The following is a 12441-nucleotide window of genomic DNA, read 5'->3' as shown; positions in this document are numbered from 1 at the left end:
GCAGTTGTCCAGTGACCAACTCATGATTATCCTCCTTAGGAGGAAGTAAGTGGGATCTCTTTGGCTTGTAGTGCCTCCAAGCAGAAATAACTGCCGATGGAAGTTCAGAACTCTGTGGCAGATTCATTAATCCAGTACCTGACCTAGGCAGGTCTGCAGTACTCAAGATACTGTTGATTGACCAGGCAACCTGGTTCACTAATGAAATCTGAAAGGGAAGACCTATCACTGGGGCCTGAGATTCTTCCCATTTGTTTCCAGAAACTCTGCAAGTCAATGCCTTAATTGATAAGGTGGTCCTGGCAGGAAAGTTACCGTTATTCTATGTTAGTAGATTACTTGGTCTTAGCTTGCTGAACTGCAACAGTATCCTCATTCACAGCTGAATGTCTATAAACCTTTGCTCTGCCAACTCGCATCTAAGTTTTCTGGATTCAGTTAAGTGGTGTATGTCCTTACCACAAGAGAGCTGGTCATTCCATCTCAGGCAAACAGAAACCTGTATGGATTTCTCAGTAGCTTACATTTTAGAGTCTTAAGTATGGTGCTAGATTGCTGCACATGTTGGGCATTCAACTGTCCAAAGAAAAATGTCAAATATGCTTTCTGGCACCAGCAGCTTGGAAAATAACTAGCACAGCAACCAATCTGCCATCTTTTACACAGTTATATGCAGCAAAAACTTTTTCTTGAAACTCCTCAGCTTATGAAATCTAAATACATTTTGAAGTTTTTCATCTCCATAATATTTTTGATTTGAATTATGACTGCATTGCTTGTTGGAAGATGTAATTACAATAGAGAAATATATGTTGTAGAATTTAGTTGCACAACTGTCAAATGATGTGAATAAGTTACTAGTAAATGTTATTGCTTGATATAGATTTAAAATGCTATTTCAATCATTTGTACAATGAGCTGGAAAAATAATTAAAAAGAGATGAGTGATCTCATTAATATTATGCAGGATTCATAGGGTAGCAGCTGTGCCACTGATGGCCAAATAGATAGTTTGCATGTTACTCATCATACACTAAGCATTTTTCTCTTATGAAACTTGGCAAGTTTTCAGAATGTATTCAAGTTGACTGTAAATTGTCTTTTGAGTACTTATGTTGTGCTTTTTTAAAAAAAAAAGTCTTATTTTGAATCACACAGAAAATGAATTTAGAGGTGAACTGCTGAATCAGACTTGGACTCAAGGAAGTACTGAAAAGCTCAGCACTTGTGAAACACCCAGTTGCCTGCACAACAAACACACCAAGGTGACAAAAAAGGTTTCCACTCTCAGTGATACATTTGTTGTGGTCATGTTGTAAATAAAAGTGGAACTTTGCAGTGGTTCTAGCTGCTGCTGATGCAATCTGGCATCTTAACACTATAAATATGATAAAGTACAGTATACATATTGCATATAATATTCCTAATTCCCAACAAACTGCTCCACTTACTTGCTTTAGAGTACTATTCAAAAGAGCAATCTGAGAATATAGCAGCTTTTTCGTCCTGAACATAATGTAGAAAAACGGCATGCTGAAAATCATGAAAGTTTAAAATTTGAGATCCTGGTGTCCTGCTTCAGTTAATGTATTACTTCCCATGATCATTTGTTAATTTTAATGTTTTCTGTGTTTTTCTTCTGCCGTCCACAGAAGGAAAATCAGTTGATTTGTGTTAAATTTAGACACATAAGTTAATTTAAACGGGTTGCTACAGCACATTAAACCAATAGATCACTTCCAAAGTAGCAGAATTTAAAAGACCATAGAGTGCCTATATCTAGAAAGTCTGTGGCCTCAAATTACTGATGCTGTTTTCTGTAGAAAGCTGCATATATAAACACTTACAACCTACGGAGTGCTTCAATATAAAACCTTTATTAGAAACCATCCTTCTCAAACCTTCTTAGCCTCTTTTCTGTTAAAATTCATGGAAGGAATACTATCTTATTATTTGTTTTTGCCAGATCAACATATATATAAATTTAACAGATCGTGTGTACTACACATTAGAGTTTTATGTGGCATCTATTTTAATAATTTATTTGCTGAAAGCAGCAATTGCCAAGTCATAGTACATATAATTTACATAGCTGCCAAATTCCAAATGTATGTGAATAAAATGCTAAATAGAGGTTTAGCTGAACTTAGGTCTCCGTAATGAAAAGTAATATGTCTATTGTGAAAAAAGCCTCTGAGATCATGGAATTGCTGAAGTGCTGTATATCGAAAGCCTAATAAATAGAATTGCAGCCTATCCCACACCTGCTCCACTGCAGTAAGTGCAAACCATGCTACCAATGGGAATTTACACTAAAAATAGAAATTAATTGTGTTTTCTGATATTGCTGATGTGATAATACAGTATTTCATCTTTCTACCTTTATATAAAATATCAACCAATCTTAAATATATCATACACAAGAAATGCTGGAATCACTCAGCAGGTCTGGCAGCATCTGTGGAAAGAGAAGCAGAGTTAACGTTTCGGGTCAGTGACCCTTCTTCGGAGAGTTCCGAAGAAGGGTCACTGACCCGAAACGTTAACTCTGCTTCTCTTTCCAGAGATGCTGCCAGACCTGCTGAGTGATTCCAGCATTTCTTGTTTTTGTTTCAGATTTCCAGCATCCGCAGTATTTTGCTTTTATTTAAATATATCATAGTTACTTTGAAGGGTATAGCCTGAAATTCACTCTCAGTGATATTATCATACGAATATTTCGGTGGCTATGCCTTCAGCTGTTTAGATCTTAAGCCTTGGAATTTCTTCCCTAAACTTATCTGCTTCTCCAACTCACACTCCTCCTTTTTGACCCTCATTAAAATCCACCACTATGTCCAAGTTTTTTGTCATCACTCCTGATATCTCTTTTGTTGGCTCAACATCGTTTTTGTCTGATTACACCTGTGAAGTTCTTTGTGATGTTTTTACACATTAAAGATGCTATATAAATGCAACTTGTTGCCATTGTTTGTATCTTTCTGCTATTATATCAGATGAATAGATATACCATAAACAGGTTAATGTCTCCATTAAAATGGTGAAGAGAAGAATTTGGTATATGTTAAGCATTTATACCATAATAATTTATAATAAATACAAGAGTAATTTCTCTTTTATGTCTTTGGAAACCGATCTGATCATGCATAGTATAAGCTGCACATATTTTGAGACAAAATTAAACCTACAGTCCATTAACTGCAATTTTTCGTTTTACAGATGAACCAAGATGTTGATGAAAAGAGGCTGCGCACCCGCTCGAAGGGAATCAGGAGTAAGTGTAACTACCTTTTATTTTCTGTAATGTTCTGGTGATCACTGGTAGTTACTGAAATAATGCAGGTTTGCAATAATTTTTCTGCTAATTTTATTACAGCAAGTTCATTAACCAATACAGGTACAATTTAATTCAGTACAATTGACCTTATAATGCCCTACAAAACCTATATCTACTGATACTGCATTTTCCACCTTGCTTTGTAATGCAATAGCCTATTGCATAGATTTATCCATCTGTTTCATTGTTACTTTTGTGGTGCTATGTTTGAAACGTTATTGTATGATTAGGTTTAAATGTTGATTATATCACAATACATTATATAATGGTTCATTAGCACCTATGTTTGATACCAATTACCTGTTAAAACTGAGTCATGATTATTCACTTCTTTTTCATGAAATTGCCCAGTACCCGTGGAGCCTGTGGGACAGGATGTAAGGTACGATTTGTTCTTAATATTCAATTGGATTTTAGCTTGTTAGGTTTTTCTTAAGCCTCATGAAGATTGTTTCTGAATAGACATGGCAGACAATTTTCATTGGTCCTGTCAAGCAGAAACAGGGCACAAGCAACTCAATAATCATGAAAACATTACGGGCCTGTTCCCAGTCCGATCTGGCATATTCCTTCAGGCTTCACAAGAATAATGTGGGCCATTGCCCCCCTGGCTCCTCACCTAACCCCCGGCCACTTGTTCACCTACCCCCTGCCCCAGGACCTAGATTGCAGATGACGGGTTGCTCTCTGGGCTGCCCAATCTTTTGTACCCCAGAGCCGGCAAGTTACAGCTGCGCCTGTATAGTGCTTACAGCCCACCGGCAGCATAGTAATGAGGCCTGGCCCTCAAAATGGACTTGGTATTCTCCTAGGACTATCAGGGAGCTTATTAGTTAAAAACTACACCTACAGTTTTGGGCAAATGTAGTCGGCTTTCAGAGTCTATTTTACATAAAAAGAAAGACGCTATACGTTGGAAATCAAAAAAAACCTAGAAAACAATAGAAGTCCAGTTTCTCCAATAACAGTTTTATAAGATGTTATTCTTGATGTTTTAAATCAGGCAAAATTATCTTGTTAGCAAAGACCCTTGCCAAATAATAAAATCAAGCAACGATCTGGGTATAGGTAGTAATTTGGTACGACAAGGGGAGAGAGCTATGGCACAGATAGTTAGTGTAATCTGGAAAGTGTGATGTGACATTTTTTCAAAAAATGTTTGGGTGGCTCCAACTCACAGAGGTAGTCAATTTGCCTTGGAGCATTGGCTTTTAAAAGTACAATTATAACAGCCAAGTAAAACAGTGCTAGAGGCAAACCATATAAAATATTTTGAAATACTGTAAGGCATGTAAGTAAGTAGTATCTGTCGGCACTAATTCAAAACTGCAGGCCTACTGACAACCAAATCAAGGCAAAATAGAAGTTTGTGGCTTTTCTTCTACAACAAACTCCTAAGAATGGGCAATGGTCAACACAGAAAATAAAAGATTTAAAAAATGGAGATTATTTATCACACATTTTTGTTAACTTATTGAATATTCCATGTCATTAGCTATAGCATTTAGCTCTAAATTATGATGTTTTCCTGTAATAAAGCAGGTGGCATTCACACAATTTATAATGTGACTGAAAAAGTCACTGGTCATTACAGGGGAAAACTAACAAAGGAATGCTTCATGCGCTCATCTGAAGTTCCACTCTAGATATTCAAATAATCAATGGAATCTTCAAAAACAAAACCATAAATCTGTTTATTAGATTAATGTAAAAGGATACCATAGTGCATATTGAGGACTGAAAATGCATTTATCACACTTTGGACATCACACTCCAAAGTGCCAAAAGTATAAATAAAGACTGTCATTTGGTGCTGGTTTCTTCTGACCTGGAGCTAGAAATTTACAGACACCTGGCAATCTGAAAACTTCATTCACTAACCTCTAATTTCTCTGATCTTCCTCAAGATTTTCAACAGTTAGACTATGTGGCTTTAAAGGGACAGGCTATTTTAAACAGTTTCATCTCTAATATTTTCACAGAGGTGTCAACCCTTTTTAAAATAAATAAACTAAAGTGATAATAGGATTGCAAACAAACTTTTGTACACCAGTATCACATGACATCATTTTGAGGCTAGTTAGGGCGGTGGTGTACTGGGGAGGCGGTGGTGTACTGGGGAGGCGGTGGTGTGGTGGTAATGTCACTGGACTAGTATTCCAGATCCCTGGGCTAATGCTGTGGTGAAATAGGTTTGAATCCCACTATGGCAGATGGTGAAATTTGAATTCAATTAATAAAAATCTGGAATTAAAAGCTAGTCTAATAGTGGCCATGAAAACATTGTCGATTGTTGTAAAAACCCATCCGGTTCACTACTGTCCATTAGGGAAAGAAATTTGCCATCCTTAGCTGGTCTGGCCTACATGTGACTGCAGACCTACAGCAATGTGGCGGGCTCTTAAATGCCCTCTGAAATGGCTAGGTGTATTAAACCGCCACAAAGCGTAAGAAAACGAATTAAACTGCCACAAAGCATAAGAAAACAAATGAAACCGGATGGATCAACCTAGGCACTGGAAATGATAATGGCAAACCTAGCCCTGTTGACCTTGCAAAGTCCTCTTTACTAACATCTGGGGGCTTGTGCCAAAATTGGGAGAGCTGTCCCACAGACTAGTCAAGCAACAGCCTGACCTTACAGACAATGTCCCTGGCATCACCATCCCCAAGCACGTCCTGTCCCACCAACAGGACAGACCCACCAGAGGTGGCGGCACAGTGTATACAGTCGGGAGGGAGTTGCCCTGGGAGTCCTCAACATTGACTCCAGACCCCATGATGTCTCATATCAGGTCAAGCATGGGCAAGGAAAGCTTCTTGCTGATTACCACCTACCGCTCCCCCCTCAGCTGATGAATCAGTACTTCTCCATGTTGAACACCAATTGGAAGAAGCACTAAGGGTAGCAAGGGCACAGAATGTATTTTGGATGGGGAACTTCAATGTCTATCACCAAGAGTGGCTCAGTAACAGCACTACTGACAGAGCTGGCCAAGTCCTAAAGGACATAACTGGGTCTGCAGCAGGTGGTGAGGGATAAACATAGTTGACCTCCTCCTCACCTATCTACCTGTCGCAGATACATCTGTCGAAGACAGCATTGTTGGAGTGACCACCACACAGTCCTTGTGCAGACAAAGTTCCGTCTTCACTTGAGGATACCCACCATTGTGTTGTGTTGCATTACCACCGTGCTAAATGGGATAGATTTCGAACAGATCTAGCTGCTCAAAACTAGGCATCCATGAGATGCTGTGGGCCATCAGCAGCAGCAGAATTGTATTCAACCACAATCTGTAACCTCTTGGCCCGGCATATCCCCCACTTTACCATTACTATCAAGCTAGGGGACCAACCTGGTTCAATGAAGAGTGCAGGAGGGCACCAGGCCTCCCTAAAAATGAGGTGTCAGCCTGGTGAAGCTACAACACAGGACTACTTGCATGCCAAACTGTGGAAGCAGCATGAGATAGATAGGGTTAAGTGATCCCACAACCAACGTATCAGATCTAAGCTCTGCAGTCCTGCCACATCCAGCCGTGTATGGTTGTGGACAATTAAACAACTGACAGGAGGAGGAGGCTCCACAAATATCCCCATCCTAAACGATGGGGGAACCCAACACATCAGTGCAAAAGACAAGGCTGAAACATTTGTATCCATCTTCAGCCAGAAGTGCCGAGTGGGTGATCCATCTCGGCCTCCTCCTGAGGTCCCCAGCATCACAGATGCTTGTCTTCAGCCAATCCAATACACTCCACGTAATATCAAGAAACGACTGAAGGCACTGGATACTGCAGAGGCTATGGGCCTTGACAACATTCAGGCAATAGTACTGAAGACGTGCTCCAGAACTAGCTGCACCCCTAGCCAAGCTGTTCCAGTGCAGCTACAACACTGGCATCTACCCGGCAATGTGGAAAATTGCCCAAGTATGTCGTGTACACAAAAAGCAGGACAAATCCAACCTGGCCAATTACCACCCTATCAGTCTACTCTCAAACATCATCAAAGTGATGAAAGGGGTTGTCGACAGTGATATCAAGTGGCACTTGCTCAGCAATAACCTGCTCACTGACATTCAGTTTGGGTTCTGTCAGGGCCACTTAGCTCCTGACCTCATTACAACCTTTGTCCAAATATGGACAAAAGAGCTGAACTCCAGAGGTGAGGTGAGAGTGACTGCCTTTGACACCACGCAGTGTTTAACCGAGTATGGCATCAAGGAGCCCTAGCGAAACTAGAGTCAAAGGGAATCGGGGGGAAAATTCTCCGCTGGTTGGAATCATAACTAGCGCGAAGGAAAATGGTTATGGTTGTTGGAGGTCAATCATCTCAGTCACAGGACATCATGGCATGAGTTCCTCAGGGTAGTGTCCTAGGCCGAACCATCTTCAACTGCTTCATCAATGACCTTCTCTCTATCATAAGGTCTGAAATGGGGATGTTCGCTGATGATTGCACAATGTTCAGCACCATTCGCGACTCCTCAGATACTGAAACAGCTCATGTGCATATGCAGCAAGACCTGGACAACATCCAACCTTAGGCTGATAAGTGGCAAGTAACAATCGCTCCACACAAGTGCCAGGTAATGACCATCTCCAACAAGACAGAATCTAACCATCTCCCCTTAATGTTCAATGGCATTGCCATCACTGAATCCCCCATTATCAACATCTGGGGGGTTACCATTGACCAGAAACTGAACTGGACCAGCCACATGAATACTGTAGCTACAAGAGCAGGTCATAAGTTGGGAATTCTACATCGAGTAACTCACCTCCTGACTCCCCAGTGCCTGTCCACCATCTACAAGGCACAATTCAGGAGTGTGATGGATTACTCTCCACTTGCCTGGATGGTTGCAGCTCCAACAACACTCAAGAAGCTCGACACTATCCTGGACAAAGCAGTCCTCTTGATCGGCACCCCATCCACCACGTCCAACATTTACTCCCTTCACCACCGATGCACAGTGGCAGCAGTGTGTACCATCTACAAGATGCACTGCAGCAACTCACCAAGGCTCCTTCGACAGTGCCTTCCAAACCCATGACCTCCACCACCCAGAAGAACAAGAGCAGCAGATGCCTGGGAACACCACCACCTGCAAGTTCCCCTCCAAGCCACACAGCATCCTGACTTGGAAATATATCACTGTTCCTTCACTGTCGCTGGGTCAAATTCCTGGAACTCTCTTCTTAACAGCATGTGGGTGTACCTGCACCCCAAGGACTGTAGCGGTTCAAGAAGGAAGCTCACTACCACCTCCTTAAGGGCAATTAGGGATGAGCAATAAATGCTGGCCTGGCCAGCGACGCCCACATCCCATGAACAAATAAATAAAAAGGGCACAGAAATGGGAAATCGCATTTTATACTTACTTACCCCTCTTTGCTCACTAACGTTATTGAGCAGAGCATTGCCATCCCCAAAGTCAGTTAACAAGGAGAAGAGATAGACCATATAATATCGTGTTGTGTGCTTTATCGTCCAAAAGTTTTGACATTTTCATCATTTTATTGTTCAGCTGCCCTACTCCAGGATGTAACGGCTCAGGTCATGCTAGTGGAAAATATGCACGGCACAGAAGGTAAATCTTTCTACTTTTGCAAAATTAAAGACCATGGCCCTAAAATTGCACCATGGGATACTAGTATGTTCAAAATGGGATAACACCTCTACTAAATAGCAGAGAATAGTTTCAGGCAAACATTTTTGGGTGCAACATCCCATGGTATAATTTTAGGGCCTGAGTTTACTGACAACTTTCATTCAATATTTAGAAACTTGAAATAGTTGAAGAATCTATTTAAAGCAAGTACTTTAGTATATTTGAACTTTTATGTTTAAAAAAAATGCAAATGGCTTTCAAGAAACTGTAAAATTATGGGTCTTTTTATTACAAGTTCACAAGGCTGCCCTTTGGCCAAGAAAAGGAAAATACAAGACACCGATTCTGATCAACCTCTAATCAAAAGGAAATCTCATCCATTGAAACTTGCTTTGGATGAAGGTTATAATGGAGATAGTGATGGAGTAGTTGAATTGGAGATAAAGGAAGAATCGTTTGTAGATGAATCAGAAGAAGCACTTGAAGTTGAAGAAGAAATAGAAGAGGAAGAGGAAGAAGAAAAAAATATGGAAGAAATTGAAAGCACTGAATCAGTACCAGGTGCAGTATAAATCACCAAAATCCACAGAAGTATTACAATTAATTTTGAATAGATGCTATATCATAATAAACAAACCTCTAGATCACCATGGTATATGCCACAAGATCTTGTAGTGTGTATAACAGCTCAGTGTGTACCTGTTGGAAACCAAATGTTCGTTTTGCTACAGCTACACAACAACCTTGCTGGATTCTTCTGGATTGGAACCAGTATTTTACAAGCAGCTACAATTACCTGGAATTGCCTAGTTAGACCTCTTCTCCTGTGGAGTACGTGAGCAATGGCCTTAAAGGGGCAGGCCAGGATAAACATAATTCCATTTTAGCAGCTATATAATCCGTGCTCCAGATCTCAGACAATCCATGAGTAATGCTACTGGAGATCTGCTAGTATAATTCCGTATAAATTACATCTTGGATCTATTAAACGATCTGATGACATTTTAGCACTGAATTCTAAAGATAACTCTGGAAGTTGAACACTTCTGCCCATTTTTCACTGCAAAAATTATTCAAAGCATCAGTGGAATCCTCAGAAACAAAACCATAAATCTGTTTATTAGATTACTGTAGAAGGATACCATAGTGCATTTTAAGGACTGAAAAGCACATTTGTCACACTTTGGACATCACACTCCAAAGTACCAAAAGTGTAAAGACTCATTTGATGCTGGTTTCTTCTGAACTGGAGCTAGGAATTTACAGGCAGCTGACAATCTGAAAACTTCATTCACCAACCTCTAATTTCTCTAATGTTCCTCAAGATTTTCAACAGTTAGACTATGTGACTTTAAAGGGACAGATTATTTTAAACAGATTCATTTCATTAACAAAAGTAATACATTGCATGCTATCTGATATAACACTCCCATCACGATTAAACAGAAATCATCCGACTTCCTATGAGCAACACCACAAGTGATCAATTAGTATTAGTGTAATAAAACAATTAATGATAAAAGTCTGGGATATTCTTCTGAAAGTACAGTTATAATGGAAACTGAACTTGTATCATTTTCTTTTATTGCAGATGGAAGGCATAAAGGGCCAGATAATAGGCATTATTGGGAGGATGGAGCCAAAAATGTCAGCACTCGAAAGGACGATTTTGTTAGCTATCAGGAATTAGTTGCCAAATCACTTCTAAATCTTGGCAAAATAGTAGATGATACCGCCATTCCTTCATTCTCAGATAAAAAGCCAAGTAACATTGAGTCACAACCTACTGAGCATCACATATATACAAAAGACAGCACGCATCAGGAGGCAATGGAAGAGGAAAGCGATTCTGGGAAGGAAATTATCGAAAGTGAGACTGTGACTGAAGATTCTGAATGTGAAAAAGAAGTTGACCAGGATCATGACTCGATTGAAGAAAACACAATTGAAAATGTGCATCCATCTGCTGATGAAACAAATGAAGAACAGTGCAAAGAATTTAAGGACAAGACTGATTCCTCTCACTGCAATGAGCAGACAATTGTTTTCCAACAACAGGTTGATGAGGCTGACAAGCAGGATACAGAGGAGAACAAGTCCACTGATGTGCAATACAAGGACAGTGCTGAAGTAATAGTGCAGATATCACAAGAGACAGAACAGGAAATTCATTGTGAAGGACAACCAAAGTCAGAAAGTTCAGCAATTGCAGAGGACAGTCTGGAGGAATGCACTGATGAGAGCGAGAGTTTACCTCCAAAGTCTGCAATTACTGAGGAGTCAGAAATTTATGACATGATGACAAAAGGAAATCTTGGGCTTCTTGAGCAGGCCATTGCTTTGAAAGCTGAGCAGGTGAAGATGAAGAGAGAAGATGTAAACAGAGAGCCCAGTAGGATATCAGGGGAACAGATGAGGCATATCCACATGGAAGACAAGCCAAACAAATCTTTGGATTCCATAAGGAAGAACCTTTATAGTAAAGGTAAGTGGCAGACTGTAGCTTGGATGACAATTACTTGATTATTCTATGTACATGGATTTAATTTTCAGTGCAGTGTACATTGTTATTCCACCACGTTGAGCATAAAAAGTGCTGTACCATATGCATAAAATAACTGATCACACACTGAGAAAATTACACATGCTCTGCAGCTGTGCTAGTACTGAAGCCAGAGCTATTAAACACACTAAAACATTTCTCTGAATTATTCAACCCTAGTGCAGTTTAAAAACACAAAATATTGTAAAAACAGCACTTGATTATAGCATTTTGGTATTTTACTTTTGTGAAAAGCGAAGAGAACCTAAAAGTGGCTTATTATTTTTGCATAACATAGCCAGCTGATAGCCCACAGGATGACTTAGTGGCTACATGCATTGTGTGGTGTTATGTAGACAAAGAAGGTCTAGTTCCCATCCCTAGTACAGTGATCTCAGGAAGTGGGAAGCTAAAGTTGACATATGCATATGGATAATAGGAAGGATAATAAGTTACCAGAGTGTCTGAGCTTGATCTCTTTCAAGTGACCTTTGTTGAACGCTTATCTGTAAACTTTGGTCTATCTGTGGTTGGTCCCATGGTTAAGTAGCCCTACCAACACTTAATATCCAGGATCATTCTGTAAAAAATCCTCCCTCTTGGAGGTACAGAGTGCTGTAGCTGCTGTTTGCTGGCATGAGCCACAGTGTTGAGCAAGCAAGGACAAATAAGGTGAAAAAAAAATCAAAAGCCTTGAAATTGAGATATAATGATACAGTATGAATGCTTAACATGTTTTCTGAAATTTCTGACTCTTCTATTTTATGGAGTCATTTACCTGTTCAGAATAAATGGATAGTGCCTCTGCTGAAATAGCGGGGAAGAATACAGACAAAGGCATTAAATGTTTATACGTTAGTGTCACATGTAGTAATTTCAGTATCAGAGACTCAATGCATAAAGGATAAGCCATTTGTGACTGTATGTTAGAACAATAAATTA

At 39.9% G+C, this 12441-nt stretch overlaps 1 protein-coding gene across 3 annotated transcripts in view; it reads left to right on the top strand.

Annotated features, from left to right (window-relative positions):
* LOC137378480 (myelin transcription factor 1-like) overlaps positions 1-12441 on the top strand; it is a 179766-nt gene that overhangs the window by 115382 nt on the left and 51943 nt on the right. For 2 of the 3 annotated variants that reach the window (XM_068048809.1, XM_068048808.1), the window contains exons 1-6: positions 1184-1265; positions 3220-3274; positions 3689-3719; positions 8874-8936; positions 9253-9518; positions 10549-11442. In XM_068048809.1, coding sequence (XP_067904910.1) covers positions 3220-3274; positions 3689-3719; positions 8874-8936; positions 9253-9518; positions 10549-11442 — 1309 coding nt within the window. In that variant the 5' untranslated portion in view covers positions 1184-1265. Of the gene's footprint in view, positions 1-1158; positions 1266-3219; positions 3275-3688; positions 3720-8873; positions 8937-9252; positions 9519-10548; positions 11443-12441 lie in introns of those variants that run through there. The other variant, XM_068048810.1, reaches the window with a different exon arrangement.

Source organism: Heterodontus francisci, chromosome 16 (genome assembly GCF_036365525.1).
Source record: "Heterodontus francisci isolate sHetFra1 chromosome 16, sHetFra1.hap1, whole genome shotgun sequence".
NCBI lineage: Eukaryota > Metazoa > Chordata > Chondrichthyes > Heterodontiformes > Heterodontidae > Heterodontus > Heterodontus francisci.
Note: the sequence above shows the minus strand (reverse complement) of the source record. Positions and strands in the feature narration are given on the sequence as shown.